The 22,628-nt window shown below is 36.0% G+C and overlaps 2 protein-coding genes and 1 long non-coding RNA gene across 4 annotated transcripts; 2 read left to right on the forward strand and 1 right to left on the reverse strand.

The window, feature by feature from the left end:
- Positions 1 to 1,293: 1,293 nt before the first annotated feature.
- On the forward strand, positions 1,294 to 2,523 carry LOC103427894 (piriformospora indica-insensitive protein 2-like). Its single transcript, XM_070807373.1, has 3 exons — positions 1,294 to 1,860; positions 2,023 to 2,093; positions 2,378 to 2,523. The coding sequence occupies exons 1-3, from the start codon at positions 1,560 to 1,562 to the stop codon at positions 2,393 to 2,395; spliced, it is 390 nt and encodes a 129-aa protein (XP_070663474.1). The 5' UTR covers positions 1,294 to 1,559; the 3' UTR covers positions 2,396 to 2,523.
- Positions 2,512 to 5,301, forward strand: LOC114819757 (probable LRR receptor-like serine/threonine-protein kinase At3g47570). Its single transcript, XM_070808438.1, has 4 exons — positions 2,512 to 2,737; positions 2,834 to 4,834; positions 4,933 to 5,243; positions 5,293 to 5,301. Exons 1-4 carry the CDS (start codon positions 2,512 to 2,514, stop codon positions 5,299 to 5,301), a joined length of 2,547 nt encoding a protein of 848 aa, XP_070664539.1.
- Positions 5,302 to 5,429: 128 nt separating this feature from the next.
- Positions 5,430 to 10,624, reverse strand: LOC103448164 (uncharacterized). Of its 2 annotated transcripts, none has more exons than XR_011572623.1 (5): positions 10,367 to 10,624; positions 10,166 to 10,287; positions 9,584 to 9,634; positions 8,702 to 8,830; positions 5,430 to 5,728 (listed from the first exon to the last, which is right to left on the reverse strand). It is a non-coding gene; the product is annotated as an uncharacterized lncRNA (long non-coding RNA). The 2 variants fall into 2 exon arrangements; XR_011572622.1 differs by having other exon boundaries at positions 7,135 to 8,830; positions 10,367 to 10,623.
- Positions 10,625 to 22,628: the final 12,004 nt, after the last annotated feature.

Below are 22,628 nucleotides of genomic sequence, written 5' to 3' on the forward strand. Positions count from 1 at the left end.
ACAAATAAGCACGTTAATCAATACTTAAGTAATAATCCAATCATCAAGAATCACATCATACTGCTTACAAAATTTGGTTTACAAATTTGGTATCCCTAGCATTAGCCTTCGAGAAATTAATGGATGTATGTCTTTACCAATACTAGGTTTAATTTAGTGCTCATGTTGCTTATACATATAAATTAAAGACTCGTATGTTGTTATTTTTTTAGTCTCATATTGACAAGGTTAGTAAATAAGAAAAAACATCTCATGAGTTATATAAAAACACTTTAAAAGTTCGAATAAAAGGGAAACAAAACTCATCATCTATCTACTTGTAAGCCCGGGGTTTTTTAGTTCATTTCTATCAATATAAAATAAATTAATTTTTCCGTATTTCTAAATTATTGAGTTTGAAGTGCTTTTCTAAGTATAATTTTATCGAAGTCTTACGTGTGAAAACAATAATTTTTTATATGAAGTTAGGGCATAATTTTTGAGGTCGACGTGGGCTTCAAAAATCTCAGGACCGGCCCTGGCCTTTGCTACCACTGATTGCTCACTTGCAAGTTGCAACTGGATTGGTGTTAATGGCGGTGTATGCCACCTTCAAGTCGTGCCTTTGAATCTCTCTACATCGGTCTCACGGCAGTCACCATTCCTCCTCACCTAGCTAAGCTATCAGCAAAAAATGAATGGTGTGTGTTTGATATAAAAATCTAAATCAAAAGTCTTCGTTCGACTAATCTATGGGCTGTTTTGGTATTGCTGTGCTTTGAAAAAAAGCTGCTGTGAGAATAAGCGGCTGTGAAATAAATCAGCAGAGTGTTTGGTAAACTTTTTTGTAAAAGTGCTTTTGGAAAAAAAAAGCAGTCTGATAGTGAGTATTTTCATTAAAGGAGCACTGTAGCTCCGTGTGCTTTGAAAAAAAGTCAGTTTTCCAAAGCTGCAAATAGTAGCTTCAACTTTTTCCTTTGATTTCAGCTTATTCTCACAGCAGCTTCCAAAATAAGCCCTTTTTTTTCAGTTTACCAAACACCTAAAATCCTCACAGCTTTTTTTCATAGGTGCTTTTTTTTAAGCACCTCACTCTCAAACTAGGTCTACTTCTCCTCACTTCGACATAGAAGCCGGACTTTGACTATTAATGCAAAAAATGAATGGTGTGTGTTTGATATGTAAAAATCCAAATGACAGAAGCCTTCGTTCGAGTTCCACTAGTCCAAGTCTAAGGATGAAAACCACTACAATTGAGGAAAGTATATATATTCTGTGTGTATACGGAGGAGAGAAGTCATTTCCTACTATCGAAAATGTTTTCGATGATACACTGCTTGTGTTATATCTATATGATGATTATGACTAATTACTTAACTGCAGGTGCATTAGCAATAGCTCATACCAATTTCAACACTGATCAGTCGGCGCTTCTTGCTTTCAAAGCTCACATCACTAGTGACCCTCAAAACATCTTGACCGCCAACTGATCGTCTGCCTCCAATTCCGACGTTTGCAATTGGGTTGGCGTTACCTGCGGTGCTCGCCACCATAGAGTCACGGCCTTAAATCTCTCGTACATGGGTCTTGCCGGAGTTATTCCTCCGCATCTAGGCAACCTCTCATTTCTCGTTGCGTTGGGCCTTACAAATAATAGTTTTCATGGTCCCCTACCCCAAGAACTATCTCGTTTGCGCCGGTTGAAGGCGATTCACTTTGAAAACAATAACTTTATGGGAACCATTCCTTCGTGGTTTGGGTCCTTCCCTATACTTCAAATCTTCACATTGTATGGTAATCGCTTCTCTGGTTTCATACCCGCTGCTATCTTCAACTTATCTGCACTTGAAATAATTGATCTGAGCAACAACCAACTATCGGGTACGTACATATATACCACCATTACCAACCACCTAGGAATATAAATTAATGTTCCTTGCTTCATCATTACATTTTAACATCTATATATATGATGTATAACAATCATATCGTTTGTTTTTTTTTTCTTTCTCTTTTGTTGGAATGCATGCACATATTTAACAGGCAGCATACCCAGAGAAATAGGCAACTTAACAATGGTGAAAGGCATATACCTTGACGAGAACAAGTTCGAGGTATAATGTATGACTTAGGTTTCGTTCCGTATATATATATGAGCCCATTCTTAGCAGGAATCTCGTTCCACTTTAGCAAAAAATGAGATGAGAGACTATCTTAGGATCGTATATTTATCATGTAAGACCCTCATATTCTGGAGCAAAAAGATGTCGTATATGGTGAATACATGGTCCTTATAATGTTATCCCTCTTTTGCTACAGTACAACAGGACTCCCACTAAGAAGCTGTTACTATATATGTTTACATGATTTTAACAATATATACGGATTGATTTTATAGAACTTCCGAACGAGATAGGCAGTTTAGGTCAGTTGGAGGAGTTGTTTGTGCAGGACAATGCCCTAAAAAGCTCTGCTCTTGTCCCCGTCCTCAACATATCTTCTTTGACTACTTTCACTCTGTTCGGAAACAACATGAGTGGCAGTCTTCCGGACAATATGTGTGAGCATCTTTCTAGTGTTCGACAATTTTCTTTGGCTCAAAACCAGCTTGACGGTCTGATTCCCTCCAAACTGTGGCAATGCAAAGAGCTTCGTCAATTCTCATTAGGGTCTAACAATTTCCGTGGAAGCATACCCAAAAGTCTTGGCAATTTGATCTACTTAATCCAGATTTTTCTTAATGGCAATAATTTAACAGGTAATAAATTTAGAACTGTTTGATAATCATTTAGTTTTTAGTTTTTAGTTAAACTGAAGTTACAAATTTAATGTAAACGTGATGAAATTGTGACAGGTACAATACCGGATGAGATTGGTGATCTTCCACAGTTAGAGAATTTGCAACTGACGATTAATAATCTCAATGGCATCATCCCATCCAAACTCTTCAATAACTCCATGATAAGACACATATGGCTTTCTTTAAATCAGCTTTCAGGTAGCCTCCCAGCAAACATAGGTCTTTACGCTCCAAACCTAGAATTCCTTGGTGTAGCCAAAAATAACCTCGCGGCCGGACTACTCCCTAACCTCTCCAATGCTTCCAAGCTCAGGGAACTAGACATGAATACAAACTCATTTACCGGGGTTCTTCCTAGCACGCTATGTTCCTTGAAAAACCTCAAGTATCGTTCCTTGTACTCGAATAATTTGACGACTGATGCTTCTACTCCACAAGCATCAAGCACTCTCTCTTGCTTGTTTAATCTTAGAGATTTGACAAAATTATACTTGTCACACAATCCACTAAACACCACAATTCCAGCTTCTCGCGGGAATCTTTCTATGTCACTCCAAAGAGTTGATTTAAGCATGTCCAACATCAGGGGTAACATTCCCGTTGATATTGGCAACTTGAGTAGCTTGATTGCATTAGACGTGGATAACAATCAGTTGAGTGGAGCAATTCCAACTTCAATACAAGGGCTACAAAATCTCCAAGCTTTGTATTTGAATGATAACGAACTGCGAGGACATATCCCGTACGAAATCTGTCAACTAAACAACCTAGCTGAGTTACGTTTGGGTGGTAATCGGCTCTCTGGTTCTATTCCTTCCTGCTTGGGTACTTTGGCAGTAGCTCTAAGAAGTCTATCGTTAAGGTCCAATTTGTTGACTTCTAAAATACCATCTTCCTTGTGGGAAGTCAAGTATATATTGCACCTAAACTTGTCATCCAACTCTCTAGTTGGACCACTCTCAGAAGATATCGGAAAGTTGAAAAATGTGGTGGATATGGATTTATCAAATAACCATTTCTCCGGAAACATTCCCGGTAACATTGGGGGTCTTCAGAATATGATTAATTTTTCCTTGGCAAAAAATTATTTAGAAGGCCCTATTCCCAGTTCATTTAAAACCTTGCTAAGCCTAGAATTCTTGGATTTGTCCAAAAACAATCTATCTGGAGTGATCCCTAAGTCATTGGAAGCACTCTTGTATCTCAAGCATCTGAATTTGTCTTTCAACAAACTCCAAGGAGAAATTCCAACAGGCGGGCCTTTCGGAAACTTCTCTGCGGATTCATTTGTATCAAACGGTGCACTTTGCGGTGCTTCCCGACTCCATGTTCCACTGTGCAAAAATAGAACAAAAGTTGAGCCAAATTGGAGGAAAGCTAAATATATCATCTCAGGGGTCATATCAGTGATACTCTTAGCAGCCACTGCATTGATTCTAATACTATGCAGGAAAAGGAATGTTGAAGTTGTAACAGAAACTGCCTCGCTGCGTCAAGTACTTTGGAGAAGAGTTTCACGCCTAGAACTTGTAAGGGCGACAAATGGATTTCATGAGAGTAACTTACTAGGCAAGGGGGGTTTTGGCTCAGTATACAGAGGAACACTTTCAGATGGGATAGATATTGCCTTCAAGGTTTTCAATTTACAGCTAGAAGGGGCATTCAAGAGTTTTGATAAGGAATGTGAAGTGCTAAGCAAAATTTGTCATCGGAATCTTATTAAAATCATAAGTTGCTGCGATGAACTTGATTTCAAAGCCTTGATACTTCAATTGATGCCTAATGAAAGCCTCGAAAAGTGGTTGCATTCTCCAAACCGCTTCATGAATATCCTACAGAGGTTGGACATAATGAAAGATGTTGCATTCGCACTAGAATATCTTCATCATGGTTACTCGATACCTGTTGTTCATTGTGATGTGAAACCAAGCAATATACTACTAGATGATGATATGGTTGCACATGTTGCTGATTTTGGCATCGCAAGACTTATCAGCGAAGGAGATTCGATGACGGAAACCATGACCCTAGCCACAATTGGATATATGGCTCCAGGTGATGTATTTTTTTCAATTTTGTATATGTTGGTCTTAATTATGAGCTATAATTTTCTTTTTATCATATATAACTAAATTCACATACAAATTTTGCAGAGTATGGGATGGAAGGAATCGTTACGACAAGAGGGGATGTGTATAGTTTTGGTATTGTACTCATGGAGACATTTACAAAAAGGAAGCCAACAAATGAGATGTTTGTTGGGGAAATGAATTTAAAGCAATGGGTTGCACATTCATTATATCCAGATGCTGCTATGGATGAAGTTGTAGATGCCAATATACTTAGCAAGGAAGAAGATGGTGATTTCGTGAGCAGGAGGGATTGCTTATCATCTGTTATGAGATTAGCTTTAGCTTGCTCTGCAACATTGCCGGAAGAGAGGATTAACATGAAAGATGCCGCAGTCACACTCAATAAAATCAGGACCAAGTATTTGAAGGACTGGAGGACAGAATTTGTAGTTCTTGTTGTTCTCTATATTTTCAAATCCATTTTCATATTGTTGTTTTCGATCTGCAAAGACTACATTATTTTCTACAGCCAACCAAATTCATTTCAAAATTTTACACTTCGAGGTTACGAACGCGAGTCATGGGAACAAAAACTTATTTCAGTCAATATATCAGGAAGTTAAAAACTTATACACATGCCTTTGCCAAAAAATTACAGGCCAGTGAGGCTGCTACTCTAGAGAGTTCAATAAATTTACTGCTTAAGTTAGGTTTTTTGGCTGCTTCCCCAATTTGTGCTCATCTTTTTAACAAAAGGAACCAAGTTACTCCAATTTTCAGCCATAAAGATCTTATCATTCATTCTGAAATACGTGAATGATCTTACTGCTTCGGCTTGGGAATGGTAACAGTTAGCATGTATTTTCCATAAACCAACCTGAAAAGGAAAAACAGACGCGTGAATACGCAGGACAAAATGGGCAAAAGAAAAAGTGGTTTAACTATAAAAACTCTATTAGAAGCCATGTGTTTCTAGTTGCAAGACATTTGCAATATCCAATATATGTGTAATAGATATAAACTAGAAAATGTGTCCGCGCTTTGCTGCGGGCGTTGAATGTATTAGTCGCAACATGCATGAATTGTTTCCACAAAGCAACTAAAAAGACGTTGTAGTACCTAAGAACCAATGAAGTCAAACTTTGCTTGCTATTTATGGATATGCATGCCATAAGAAACATTCATTTGTAGATCGTATTGTATCATCAATATCATTCATAGTTTCAAGTAATGAGCCTACTACATGGAGGAAAAACCCAGGAAAAGGAAAGTAGAAAAGTAGATGCCTGAGCATCTGGTAGGAATAGTAAGTTTCTGAAAATATTACTAAATCGTCTTACAAATTCAACCATTAAACGTTATACTGTAACCCAAGACAAAGATAAAGTATATAGTTTGTTTACGAATCAAAACTAAGTGCTGCTATAATCAACAACAGCTATGAATCATTTCCACATAAAGATGCTCAAATTTGAGGGCACATTAAATAACCAGCAAGCAAAGCAAAATACGGCATGTGCTAACACGAAACTAAAACAAAAGAAGGATTAAATATCAAAAAATTTCCATAAGGCATCAATTGACAAAATGCTTCTTAATGTGGTCTTCCAAGAAATGAATGCAGCTCCAAACAACTCAGAAAACATCTTAGAAATCTTTATCACCCGAATCTTACTAAATATAAGCATAAATGGACAGGATAGCTCCCTAATTTTTCCTTGGCATAAATCTGTACATTGCAAGTTTAATCCAACGAAACAAATATGCGTGTAGTAAAAGGCATCAACACTACATGTACGGCTTTACAATCATCTCAAGTTGCTGACACAACCAAAATTCAACTTCCGAACTTATATGTCGTTCTCAATAATTGAGGTATCTTTACAACATACTGATTCTTAGTTATAATAGCTATCATGGTTGCATGGTATTAATCTTCTACACAACAAAAAAAAGCAAGTGCTTCCCACCCTAGGAAATTGTTAAGCGCCTATCATACTAATTGATGGTGCTTCCCAATCTAAAGAGTCAATGACAATAAAGCAGCAGATTAGTGAATAGTTAATTATGATTTGTTTTGGGTCCAAAGAAACCTTGTTAGGTGATGGTGAATCAATATGAAAGTCAACGATGCTGATTTCAAAATGGATACTGAAGAGCTATTCATTGAGTGAAGTAACTATTAAATCTGTTACATTACAGCAGGAGAAGTCTAATATATGCAGAAAGCCGCATAAGTAAATATATACCAACAGAAAAGTGGGCTAATCCAACCAATCTCACCAATGGACATTGTCACCTGAGCAATTGTCGGACTAAATCTTTGATGAAACAAAAAACTGCTGAGGAAAATGATCAACAACAACAAAGCCTTTTCCGACTAAGTGGGGTCAGCCTGAGGAAAATGATCATTACCAAAATTCCATTTTGAACAAATATATGGACCAATCTGAAGATGAATATAGAGCCCTACCTTGTAAACCGTCTTTGAGCCAACCAATTACACAAATCTAAATAAGAGATGGCAGAAAAGGAATATGAAAAAAAAATGTGTGTATGAGTTATGCATCTTGCTTGAATGCTATCTATCAATGGTAATTCCCAAATCCAAACAAACACCAAATCAAAACCCCAAAGCCAAACAGGGCAACTACATATATATTAAATTCACAATAACACATAAGTAAAATTGAGCAAAATTTAGCATCTTCCATCTTCACCATAGCAGGTGGACTCATCTAAACCCTAGCTGAACCAAACCAAAATCAAGATTACTAAAGTTAATTCCAACCATTATTTTCTATAAAATCATACCTCACAGTTAAAAACAAAACAAAATTGAAGGGTTTTACATGGATTTGTGAATGCAAGAATTTGAATTTTGATAAACCCACCACTGTAAAAACCCCAAAATCCTGAGATTTATACCCAAAAAATAAAGAAAATTTCCAAGACATAAAACCCTAAAACCACAAACCCCAAATCTGCCCTCCTTGAGGAACCATCAGAGAATCAAATTGGAGAAATCACACATAAGGGATTAGAGACCATCACATACCGACTTGGAAGAGGCAACCTTCGCGTGAGAATGGTGATATTAATATAGAAGATAAGGATAAAATAATTAGTGAGTAATGACACGCCAATTACATGCCCACACACTTCCCCCGTGCGAAAGCAAGTAAAAGCGAAACCATAATATAGGTTTCTTTGTGAAGATAACTTGTATAAAGAAAGGTAATTACTTCAAAACTTATTTCCATTGATAAACATCAACGTAAATTTTGCATGAGACATATTTCCAGTCTATTTAAAATGTCACCAAGAAATTTACCCCATACGATTTACAGCCAAACATACAGCGTAAGATAAAGAAAACATCTGTGTTTCTCATTCTGACTTGGATAAATGGCCTAAGCTATGAGAAATTATCAAATTTCTTTTGAGTTTTTTAAATTTTTTTAATAGGGCAGGAGTTTTGCTGGATGGAGCCCATTTCATCCAAGTTCTAATTATAATTGTTGTAATACAGAGTTTAGTGCAGAAGAGTTTGATATATAACTATTAAAAATCACATAAAATTCAGTATCCATGTAAAGAGTTCACGTTTGCAGAAGCAACAACAACAAAGCCTTTTCCCACTAAGTGGGGTCAGCTCTATGAATCCTAGAACGCCATTGCGCTCGGTTCTGTATCATGTCCTCTATCATGTCCTCTGTTAGATCCAAGTACTCTTAAGTCTTATCTTAGAGTCTCTTTCAAAGTTTTCCTAGGTCTTCCTCTACCCCTTCGGCCCTGAACCTCTATCCCGTAGTCGCATCTTCTAACCGGAACCTCAAAAATAACTAACCTCGTCGACAGCATTACATTGCCATCTTGAGGCACCCTGCTAATCCTTGCAGGCGGGTTTTGTTGCAGCCTCTTGAAGTCTCTCATCAGCCTCTTCCTTGTAGGGTTGACATCGCTAATTTGCTACCACCTATATATCATCAAACCAATTTAATAAACCATATTTTAAGATTAACTATGCATTGAGTGCAAATCAATTTCATATTTTTTTCCAATACCCACCAAAACATCAAAAACCACTTGCGTACACCAAATTGCATACAAAAGATATTGGGGCAACTCAGACTGCGCAACAAAAACACATAATACAAATACTTCAAACTACAACGTAGATAGCTTCAGCTTGGCTACATATAACCGAATTCAAAGCTCAAGACCTGAAATTGAGCTCAAAAACTGGAAATCTCAATTCAATTAAGCAGCTTTTCAAATGCTTACAGCTTAAACATGCATGATAACAAAAAGAAGCATCCTTTCTTCACTAATAGGACACTAACAGAAAAACCCTAATTCATATTATTCAGATTACAAATACACAGGCAACCAAATAGCTAAATAAAGCTGGACAATTTGACCCCAATCCAACACAATAATTGTTCTGGTTATACATGCGATACCCGCCTAAAATATCAACCAATTCCAAATTAAAATGGAAAATGAAATGAAGCAACATAAATTGAATACAATTTAGGGAATATTTTCTCACCTGGAGTTCCGAAAGAAAACAATTTCAATTAACAAATTGTTTTGGGAGAGAAAATGGAAATTCATTAATACAAATGCCAACGTTAGAAATCTGAGCCACTGAGATTTGTTAATGTACTGCTATCGTAATATAGCAAAGCATAGCTGCATGGGAGTATGACTGCTCTCTATTACTTACCAGTTTTAGTGAGACGTAAACAAAACAATTCTCTTCTCTATGCAGAAATCCCTACAAAACAAAGACAAAGTTAAAAATTCGAACATTGAGATATAATAGCTTGTACAAACGATGTTCAAAACATGAAGACTAATGACTAATTAAAGATATTTCACTTGTAGTTTTATGAAAATAAATTCAATTAAAAAAAAACATAAAATTAATAACAACCCAGAAATTAATTGACGATTTATACAAAACTCAGAAAAATTACTAAAATTCATATAAAATTACATAAAAATGTCATAAATTAAATGATGATTCAGATAAAATGAAATCACATCAAAATAAATTTTAAATGAACAATACTCCAAAAACAAAAAAAAAAAAAAAAAACATAAACGAACAAAAACATGAAAAACTTAATAAAACCCAATTTAAACGACGAACTCCATCTGAAGCAGATTTTCACATGCAATAGTTCTAGAAGATGCCTAAGATGATAAGGAGTCATTTGAGACCATCAACTCAACACCATTTGAACGCAATCACAAAATCAAAAAGGACAAAATGGGCAAACAAAAAAAATGAGGAAGTACCTACCTTGAGCTTGAAAGAGAGAGGAGGAAGAACGACGGTGCCTTTCTTCTGCAAAATTTTGCTGATGTTGTTTCCAGCCGTCGCCGCCACCGCTAGGAAGATAGACTCTCACATCCCCAAGAACCCTAATTTATAAACTCCCAATATAACGCAAAAAGGATGGAGGAAACCCAAATAAAGGGAAATTCGAGAAATTCAACATACCGTAAGAAGCTTTCTGATGGCCAAATTCATTGACAACGGAGGCGATTGTCGACCTTCACTGTACCACCATTTCGCGCCCTCCATGTTTGAGGCTTTCAACCGTCACTACTTGGTTTGTGGGCTTCACATCAAGAGATATGGGGAGCGGAGAGAAAGGAAGAGCAGAGGAAGATGAAAGATTGTGGGTTTTCCAGTAGAGAAGGAGAGAGGAGGGATGAGAGATGACAGAAGAGAGCTCACGCGTAGGAGAGAAAGAGGAAGAGAGATGAGAGGCGTCAAACCCGATTCCTAATCCGTCCCAAACAGTACGGAAAAAATGTGGGCATTTTGGTCAACAAACAAAATAGTGGCAGAGTTGTAAATAGAATGAAATCCGGTGCAAAACACTGTTCAGTTGAACAGTGCAATTGGATTTCCTACTTTTTTTAATTTTTTTAATTTTTGGGTGAACTGGAAATTCTCATAACTAGAGTAAAGGTGCCAAAAGTATACAATTAAAGCCAACAATGAGGCAAGCAACATAATAATAAACTGGGTAATGCAAAAGGGAGAAAGGGAACCAGACGTTGCAAACATAGCTAAAAAAGTCACCCCTTACACTACCAGTACAAATTTAAGGAGAGCAAGGTAACCCATCATTGTTTAGGATATAAACAAGTGAAGATGGAGGTCTATCGACCCAGGTAAAGTCACATATCACTAAGTATCTTCGTGACGCCAAGTGGTCTACCGACATATTGGCTGATCTTAGAATCCAAGATCAACGACAGTCTTGGAAGGATTCTCCAAGTTTCTTGCTCTTCGCCAGAGTGAGAAAAGCCTCTCAAGTGCCATTTGTTATCTTACTCCTGAGGCAAGAGATTGATTCCAAACAATCAGATTCAACAACAAAATTCAATTCGAAGGCAATACCTAACTCGCATCCATGAAGAATGGCCATCACCTCTGTCGTAGCAACATAGGGAGCATTAAGACTATATCTACGAGCTGCAACAAAGCTGCTAGATGAGTCCGGCACTACGTGAAGGAAATCTTTTGGGAAAACATGTTCATTTGAGCAACATCATATAGCATGCAATTAACAATTAAAGGCGGAATCATGCTTGTATGCACTCAAAAACAAAACATTACCATGAAATTCAAAGCCTAGTAGATTGGTGAACCAATAATCAACTCAAAACAAAGTGAGTTGAAATTAATACCTTTGTAGATTCCTCTTTGCATAAGCAAAGGCTAATCACCCAAAGAGATAGGGCCTTCATTCCTTGCTTCTTAGATCCATGGATTTGGATGGAAGAATAGGTTCTCCAAGTTCCCAAAATTGAGAACCTCTAAGTCTCTTCACCAAGGTTAGATTGTAGAAGAAATGAGTGACCTTGGAGTAGTAGGATTGCTAGATGTACCCTCCAATGTGTTGGCCTCTTTAGAGAGAAAATGGAGAGACAATTCTCACCAATTTTCCCCAAAAATAAACCCTTTTAATCCTTAATGAATATTTGGCTATAAAGTCATTTATATAGTCACTTCTTTAAGTGACCTAAATAACCAAAACCCTAATTCATTCCATATGGCTGGCCATTTAGGGATTTTTGGGCTTTTGGGCTTTAATGAATCTTTATTCATTAAATTGTCATACAACTTAAGTTAATGGGCTTGACGTTCGAAGCCCATTGGGCCTTAAGGTCCAAAACTATCCCGAAGTCATTTAACGAACTTATTCGTTTGATTAATTAACATATTAATTAATCCTTGCCATAAATAAATGATTAAACCATTTAATCATTCTTACTCATTTCCGTTTAATCTCCAATCTCTACCTTTTATGGTGTGCGATCCATTAGGTTCCTTTTAGCGAGGTAGTGGGCGATTAAAACCATTTTACATCGATTGTGAATTGAAACTATTTTCAATTCTCCCTTTAGTGATTACACACGTTTAGGGCTTCCACAAACCATGAGTGACACCTAGCAGCATATCATGGTTATCCAAGCTAATCAGAAGAGGTGGAGAACCTATTCAGTTCGAGATTACAAATGCAATACGGTCTTTCTCTAATCTAATACTCTTGACCACATTGTTTGGTTTGATAGTTTATTTTCTCATGTCTACTATCCAATATGTGTCTTGTGCTTATATGATTACCTTGAATGTGATTCGGAACGCATTCCCTAATCTCATTCATACTCTGGCTAGAGATTCAAATCATATCAGAGAGTATTCTCCCTCAAACGGTTTGAAGGTTAGAGATCCCTTGTTGCGCATTCACTTGTCTCCATAGATAAGTGGCTTGACCCCAACGATGCCGTGGACACCCTCCTGATGGAGTGACTTTGACATAATCAAAGATCAAGGACTTAACCACAAGACAACTATGATGCCTCAGGTCAAAGGACTACTTTGCATTATCCCAACCATGAGTTCTCATGTGACATAGAATATGAGAACTCTTCGTTGATCGCGTTCAGTGAACTCATTCTCTATTGAGCACCTACCGTACTTGTCTTGATGTCACACACACCAATGATTCGAGACTAATCACTCTCCCTGAGAGAAGACATAGTACGTACTGATCTTAACGGACTGTCAACGCCCAATTGGCAATCCTATGATCAGGAACGTTTAGGATGTGTCTACGAAAGAATGGTCTCATGAATCTAACTTCATTAGATTACATTCTCCCAATCACATATTCCTTGGACTTTATCGTTTAAGCATATAACATTTATATGAGACGGCTCAAACAATAATCTTTGCCCTTTATATGTAAAACTAGATTAGTTTAACATGTGAAATGTCCGTAAAGTATCATCACATGATTGGCTTTAGGGCACATTTCCAACAATCTCCCACTTGCACTAGAGCCAATCAGCTTGGTCATCTTGATGATACCTCTTCTGTAGTCATTTCATAAATGGCTAAATAGTAGGCCTAGACAGTGGATATTCATATGTGTTATCCATAGAAGCAACCTTGAGAATAACGACGTCACCATTATACATGATTCTCAATCATGTGGTTCAGTCTCTCATTTGAGTTCGGATCTTGATGAGACCTTGATTCCCAGGCTTGAGCTATCGCCCCATTAGTGTCATACACTTTCTGGTTGGAATCGAATAGAGAGTTCATAAATGAACTTTCCCATCCAAACAACATTGTTGTAAACTTCTATATGGCAATATATCTTGCATTCATAATGGAACACACTAAAGTCATTACTTTAATGTTTCCATCCAAATATCTCTTTAGTCATAATAAAGAGATATTCGTTTATCTCTTCATTCATAATGAAGAAACATCCAATGATGGATTAGATTCATAATCTAATACATTTACGCTTCCATTACGTTACTTTGATTCTTCCTCGATCTTTGAGGAATTTATCCTTTAGTATTTCTTAAATACTTAAGGACTCACTTGACAGTTGCCATGGTTCTGATCCTGGGCTTGCACTGATATCGTCTTGTACCGTTCTAGGTACAACTCATATCAATGTTTTTCATATAATATGAAATACATAAATCACCTTTCTGCGTATGCATAAAGGATTCAATTTACGCATTATTTCTTTGGGAGTCAAAGGGTACATTCCCTTTGAGAAGGGCAACTTGCTAGTCTCACTAGAATCGTCCTTCTTATTGAAGTTTATCATCATATAAGAAACTTCCTAGCATCCATTGTCTATTATTAGGGATTGATATAATCCAATTATATCATGAAATATATCATTATAGATTTCCATCCCATGTATATAGACTATATCTCCCATATACATTCTATCTTCATATAATGTATTAAAGTCATAACTTTAACGAAGAAGTATTCTTTTCATTTCCAAAATTAATATATCATATATATTTAAATTTTTAGGAACATGATTAACTCCCACTAATCTTTTGTAAAACTAGTAAACAAAAGATTCATTTACATCTTTATGAGAAATCAAACGATTTGATCCTTTTTCCTCATAAAATGCAAATAGCTCCCACTAACTTGCTAAGATCCATGATGGATGGATCTCTACAACTTATATGTCTTGTGATTTATAGTTTTAGACATATATTATCAAGACTATCTTAATAATGGTTTCGGAAACCCATATTATGTCAAAACATTGAATCACCATTTAGTTGTAGCTAGCAATCTTCGAATTAATTGAAACTAAGACTACGTCAAAAATGGTTCCTTTAAAGTCAACCATTCTCTTTGATTGTAGTCACCTTAAGCTACCAATTAGCTATGAAGGTTTCATTATTTCGAGTCAAATGGTACTTTACCATTTTCTTGAGTATATATTGTATATGCACTCAATGTAGTCATAAAGTTCAAAACCATTCAACTGAGACGGTTTATAAATCCTTATCGACTACCTTGGAGCTTGTGGTATAGGAACTAGGTTGTTATATTTGTTGATTACTATCTTGTCTCTCAAAGAACCCATTCTTCGAGTTCTATCTCTCGTTCATTTGCTTTTAGGCAAATCACATTGTAGAATTACAATGAACTACCCAACAAAACAACATTTGTTAGTTGGTTTATAGAAGCGATATCCAAAAGTTATTTTAAGGATATCCTACAAGATTGTTATCTAACAAATATTGCTTATTAGCACACAACCCCAAATCTTTAACATGCTTAAGATTTGTCTTTCTTTCCAATTACATCTTTATGGAGTCATGAAAATATTGGACGATCTTCTCATTGACAATCATATTGTTTTAGAAGTATATATCCTATATATGGGTAATAGATAATATCTAACGAACTAAAACTTATTCGAGTTCGTTCTTCTCCTAATGGAGAAATACATTATCTTATGATGCTTATTTCCTTGATATCTTTCAAGGAAACTTATCTAAAGTGTTACCTTTCTTGGATCAAATCTAAGGAGGTAAATACTTTAGATGTCTTACTCATCAACTTACATTACTTGAATTCTTTGAAACATTTTGCAAAGTATTCGGACTTGTGTTTATTCAAAATAAACTATAGTCCAACCGAGAGTGATCTTCGGTGAATGTCAATCAACATGAGTAGTATTTATGTTTGTGGACAAGTGCCACTAACATCTAAGTGAATTGGCCTCAACAACTTTGTGATTCTTTCTTCTTTTCAAAAGAATAAAGATTCGAACATTTCGCCTCTATACAATTTTAACAAGAAGGTATTGGATCCGGATCTAACGATCCAAAGCGTCCATCTATGACCAACTCGTAATTTATGTTTTAGAGGTATCACAACTTTAGTTGGGATTAGTCACTACCTTGCAACCTTTTGGGTTTTAAGCATCATTATTTTCTAAACAGTTAACACTACCATATTATCTCTACTATAGAGATAATTAATTAGATTACCATAATCCAATCATTGATTAATAAAGAACATTGTTTTGTCAAACAAAACATTTATCCATTTCACATAGTGACGGAATTTAGTTCCTTAAAATTGGAATATAAAGACAATCTATGTTTTTCCAATTTCTTTGGTAGTTCATATGAGGAAGTAAGTACCATCTGCTTTCGCAGAGATCTATATTTGATTCACGTTTCCGAATGTGAAGCACCTTTTCTTCACTCATATATCTTCTACTTCTTATTAGTCACACTTTTACAACGATTTGTAAAACATAGTTACTAATATAGAATCAAGCATTCAAGTAGAAGAACCAACTGTTTTGAACTATTCAAGAACAATTTACAACACCTTCGAAAGGTGTGTTCTTGACACTTGCAAGACATTTCTTGCAAATACCCCTTCCAATATCCATCATTTCATAAAGAAAGTTTGTTCCCTTGGAGTTATTTATCTTCTTTATCTGACTTCTCCTTTTGACTACAATAGTCATGGTCCCTAAACTCCCACTATCTCTCTTGAAACCTTTTTCAATTGTGTTATACACATCAAACATTTTGGAGAGCATGTGGTTATTTTTCACTACATAGTTTACAATAAACTTAGTGAACGATTAGGATAGGGAAACAAAGGTGAAGTCCTTGCCTAGTTTCCGTCTCATTAAGTGGTTTTATCACTTCAACACTTAATGATTCAAAATCATTATAAATCCATGTTAATGGACTATTTTTGTCAACCAACCATTATGTTCTAAACATAATTACAAACTTTAAAGAGTTGTACAAGGCAACTCTTATTTCTTCACACAACAAATTGTAAGTGAAGAATCATGGCACATAAAGTGTCCATGCCTTTGTGCTTTCTTCTCAAGTTCCTTGTTCATGTAACAAAGAAACAAGCACTAAGTGTTTGCATTGACTAAGGGTTGTTCAAAGCAACTCCTATTTCTTCATACAACAATTTGTAATTGAAGAATTATGACATTAAAAGTGTTGTCCTCTTTATGATAGACCTTTTCTAACATATTCTTCTAATGATACATTATCAATAGGAAGATTGTGAGGATGAGACTACTTTGGTACTTTTACAAGCCATTAAAGACAATCTATGGTTTTGTAGTACCAAGTCCGTAAACTAAACGTTCGGCTTTTATTTGTCAAGTGTTGGATAGCGTTTGCAAATATATTGGTAATTAAATACATAACGAATATAAATTGATTGATTTTAAGCCATTTGATTCAGGGTCTTTAAATCAAATAGCACCACCCACTATTTTTGGCAAATTCCATATCCCTCATTGGAATTCGAGAGTTTTGGATGAAACTCCTAGTAGGTTATGGGAGGCTCACTATTACCAAGCCCACCTCAGAAGAACTCCATATTGGCTAGCAACAATAATAATGAGAGAGTACGTTTACTCATTTGCAACTAATGCAAGTACCCATCTCGTTTGGCCTCTAGAGAATGATGCCTCAGAAGAACTCCATATTGGCACCATTGCACTTAGTTAAGTCATTCCCACCATGCTAGTTCAAGTAGGGGTTCAAGAATGGCCTCAGAAGAACTCCATATTGGCCACACTCGTTGCCTACCTTTCACTTCATCATATGTGTATAGGCTTCTCCTGAATGCAAGCACATACTTTGCAACCCCAGAATTGGACGAATACGGTGTATGAGTCACACACGATTGGAGCCTACCACGGTGGAAGGCCACGAAAGAGTGTTCAAAGCACTCTCACGCTTATCAACTTAATAATGATTTGGTTGAGGGTTTTAGGTCTCATCACATATAAATATTCATTTTAATCTCTATTAAAACAATTTTGGTCCTCTTACAACTATTGGTCCATTTGATTGTTTTAGTTGTATATAATACTCCCACTATGCTTTTAAAACGATTTTTAAAGCAAGAGTATATGATACTATTAACATAAACTTTGCATTCATTTGATGGACTATATATAGTTGCCTTAGGGCCTAAGGATGATTATGAACCTTTGTTTAGATTCAACACGAGCCTTGTGTTGAATCTCGGTCTAGGAATGATGATTGATTTTAGTTACGCGTTTAATCACATTAAGGCGTGTTGTCTTATGGGCGTTGGACCCAACTACTTCATTTTCATGCATATCATATAAAGCAAGAAAGAAGTACTTCAAAGTAAAGGTGAGCTTATGCTCATTACAACATTTGCATATAACAAATTACTTTAAAGTAAAGAAGAGCTTAAGCCCTTTTACAACATTTGATCAAATCAAATTACAACCAAAATCTAATCTACACATTCCCATGGTTCAAACAAATTTGAAACGCCTTTCACATAGCTCAATTATATTAGGCTTAGGTTCATAATCACCCTTTAATTAATTAACACTTTAACTAATTAATTGAATGCAACATTTTCATTTGGTTTTTGTATCCATAAAATTGATTTAAATGGAGCTAAACAAAATGAAAATCCAATTCTCATTTAAAGAGACAAAACAATTTTGTTCTCATCCTATTTGGGCCATCATGCAATTAACCTCAACTTTTGGGCCATATTGCAATAACAAAAACTTTTGGGGTCACTTTGTACAATACACAAAAGTCACAACTTCATGTAAATACAACTAGAACCCAAACTTTTAATAATGCAAAAACTTCATTAAAGGATCAAAACAATTTGTCCTTTAGCGTTTTTGGACCTAAACGTAAAAACGTAAACTTTTGGGTCAAAGTGCAAATACACAAAAGTATCAAAACTTTATGTAATTGCATAAAAGCCCCAAAAGTACTCCCTTTGAGGGAGTGGCTGGTTTTGGGGAGGGATAAGGTTGGTGTGTGTGTTGATTTGTGAGTTTTGTCAAAAGCATGCAAGTGTATGTAAGATAAGTTTTCAAATAATTCAATCACAATTATTTCAATCATCATTTATACAAATATTTAACACTTTAAATACATGATAAATCATTTAAAAACAAATCACATAAACTTTATGAAATAAATCAAAACTTTGAATCAAAACACCAAACCTTTTTGTTCTTGGCAAGAACATCAAGAACAATGAAGAACATCCATGAAAAACCCAAATTTTTCCATGAACTTTTTTCACCCAAAAACATTCCAAAACCATTCTTACTTAAGGGAAATAACATCTAACCAAAATAGGGTACTTAGGGGTTCCAAAGAACACATTAAAACACTTTTAACAAGTCAAACAAGAACCCAAAAATCCACCCTTTGGTTTTGGCCGAATTTTCCCAAAAGCATGGCACCAAATTTTAGCTCCAATATTCATGCTCATATGAACAACATCTACAACATTTGAGATAGCAAATTTTCCAACAAAATTTACTTTCAAAGAAGCAAGAATAAAGCTTGTAACAATTACAACTTTTAAATCACAAACTTATGAACTACAAAACACAAAAGGATTCACCAACTACTAGACCTAGGCTCTGATACCACTTGAAGGAAATCTTTTGGGAAAACATGTTCATTTGAGCAACATCATATAGCATGCAATTAACAATTAAAGGCGGAATCATGCTTGTATGCACTCAAAAACAAAACATTACCATGAAATTCAAAGCCTAGTAGATTGGTGAACCAATAATCAACTCAAAACAAAGTGAGTTGAAATTAATACCTTTGTAGATTCCTCTTTGCATAAGCAAAGGCTAATCACCCAAAGAGATAGGGCCTTCATTCCTTGCTTCTTAGATCCATGGATTTGGATGGAAGAATAGGTTCTCCAAGTTCCCAAAATTGAGAACCTCTAAGTCTCTTCACCAAGGTTAGATTGTAGAAGAAATGAGTGACCTTGGAGTAGTAGGATTGCTAGATGTACCCTCCAAGGTGTTGGCCTCTTTAGAGAGAAAATGGAGAGACAATTCTCACCAATTTTCCCCAAAAATAAACCCTTTTAATCCTTAATGAATATTTGGCTATAAAGTCATTTATATAGTCACTTCTTTAAGTGACCTAAATAACCAAAACCCTAATTCATTCCATATGGCTGGCCATTTAGGGATTTTTGGGCTTTTGGGCTTTAATGAATCTTTATTCATTAAATTGTCATACAACTTAAGTTAATGGGCTTGACGTTCGAAGCCCATTGAGCCTTAAGGTCCAAAACTATCCCGAAGTCATTTAACGAACTTATTCGTTTGATTAATTAACATATTAATTAATCCTTGCCATAAATAAATGATTAAACCATTTAATCATTCTTACTCATTTCCGTTTAATCTCCAATCTCTACCTTTTATGGTGTGCGATCCATTAGGTTCCTTTTAGCGAGGTAGTGGGCGATTAAAACCATTTTACATCGATTGTGAATTGAAACTATTTTCAATTCTCCCTTTAGTGATTACACACGTTTAGGGCTTCCACAAACCATGAGTGACACCTAGCAGCATATCATGGTTATCCAAGCTAATCAGAAGAGGTGGAGAACCTATTCAGTTCGAGATTACAAATGCAATACGGTCTTTCTCTAATCTAATACTCTTGACCACATTGTTTGGTTTGATAGTTTATTTTCTCATGTCTACTATCCAATATGTGTCTTGTGCTTATATGATTACCTTGAATGTGATTCGGAACGCATTCCCTAATCTCATTCATACTCTGGCCAGAGATTCAAATCATATCAGAGAGTATTCTCCCTCAAACGGTTTGAAGGTTAGAGATCCCTTGTTGCGCATTCACTTGTCTCCATAGATAAGTGGCTTGACCCCAACGATGCCGTGGACACCCTCCTGATGGAGTGACTTTGACATAATCAAAGATCAAGGACTTAACCACAAGACAACTATGATGCCTCAGGTCAAAGGACTACTTTGCATTATCCCAACCATGAGTTCTCATGTGACATGGAATATGAGAACTCTTCGTTGATCGCGTTCAGTGAACTCATTCTCTATTGAGCACCTACCGTACTTGTCTTGATGTCACACACACCAATGATTCGAGACTAATCACTCTCCCTGAGAGAAGACATAGTACGTACTGATCTTAACGGACTGTCAACGCCCAATTGGCAATCCTATGATCAGGAACGTTTAGGATGTGTCTACGAAAGAATGGTCTCATGAATCTAACTTCATTAGATTACATTCTCCCAATCACATATTCCTTGGACTTTATCGTTTAAGCATATAACATTTATATGAGACGGCTCAAACAATAATCTTTGCCCTTTATATGTAAAACTAGATTAGTTTAACATGTGAAATGTCCGTAAAGTATCATCACATGATTGGCTTTAGGGCACATTTCCAACACTACGACCTTAGCAAACCCTACGTTCGTGGCAGCCACCCAGCTAGTGTCAACATTTATTTTAACAAACTGAGGGCACGGTGGAATCTAGTGGGTCAGTGCAAGGTTGACTTTCCTACTTGGCACAACAATCATAGTGGGTACTCGAGAAGCATCATTGAAAGCACAAACATTAGTGGAAATGGCTGCAAGCACCTGTCTTGGAATAATTTGTTGATGTTGGAAAAGGAAACATCATCTAGCTTTCCATTTATGCCAACAAGAAAAAGCAACATTGATGTGAGAATTACTTGACACACAAATTAAACCCTCTTTTGACAATTGTAGCAAAGTATGTAAGTAGGGATCGTTCTAAACCGGGGATTAGGAGGGCTTGCTAAAACCTCTAAACTGACTCAAAAACAAAAAGAAACAAAGTTAAAAATGTAAACAAAAGATTTTAAAACAAGAAAGTAAAAGGGGGATTTGAGTTTGGTGAAGTTGAAAGTAAAAACGAATAAACTAAAAACTTAAATAGATTTTAAACAAATTTGGGTTGAATGGATAATGGAAGGCTAGCTAAGGGGTTCTTCTCCACACATGTCTTGCTTGCATACAAAATGATTTCCAATTGCATTTCAATAACTTATTAATTCTCAACGCCCCAAATTAACCATGAATTGCATAAATTAATTCTCAGATTTCCCTAGGCTCATTGAATTGAATGGAATACGCATTACAACCAAATTATTCTTATCAAGGACCCTAACTATGGAATACGCATGATAGAGACACATATCAAAGATCATTAAGTTCAATGGAAATCATAAGCATTGACGAGGCATTCATAACTATGGAATACGGATGTTACTCTTGCCAAGGATTTACTTAACACAATCGTGACTAGCGACTTTTACTACTTATGAATATAAGTTCATAACGATTAGGTGAAATTCCCTTATACTCTAGCATCATATTTATGCATGCAAACTAAGTATGCATCCCTAATCAACATACATAAACATGTTATCAATCAAATAGATAAGTAAATCGAATTCATAACTTATGAAACGCAATTAAAAGTAATCAAATCATATTGCAAGCATTAACATGGTTTCGAATCCCCCCCTAGCCAAGGGGGGTTTAGTTCCTCATTATTACAAAACAAAGATAAACAAATTTAACCATTGAAAAACAAAGGGAAGAAAGCACCTAAACGTTCCAACGATCCATGTTGGATAGCAAGCGCGTCCAAGGACTTTTCTCCTTCTCCTTGCCGCAACAACAAGGTTGGAATGATGTTGAAGGGTTGGTTATTTGGAGGAATGGATGGGAAGGGGTTTAGATATGTAGGAGAGGCAAGGAAAGGCTTGGAGAATGGTTAATTTCTGGATGATTTCAATAAGGTTGCTGCCATGGGTATTTATAGGGAGAGGATGGACTTGTTTAATTCAATTTTCTGGTGGGAAAACAATCAAGAATGCACGGCAAGAAGTGGATGTTAGGTGTTGAATCATCCACTCAATTGTCATGGTGAGTTAGGCATTGAACAATCACTCAATTTTCTGGTGGAATTGAGTCAAAACTCACGGAAAAGATATGTTTTTAGGGATGAATCATCTACTCAATTTCCTAGTGGGTTAGGTGTTGAACAATCACTCAAT

The sequence above is a fragment of the Malus domestica genome, chromosome 11, assembly GCF_042453785.1.
Source record: "Malus domestica chromosome 11, GDT2T_hap1".
Classification (NCBI taxonomy): Eukaryota; Viridiplantae; Streptophyta; class Magnoliopsida; order Rosales; family Rosaceae; genus Malus; species Malus domestica.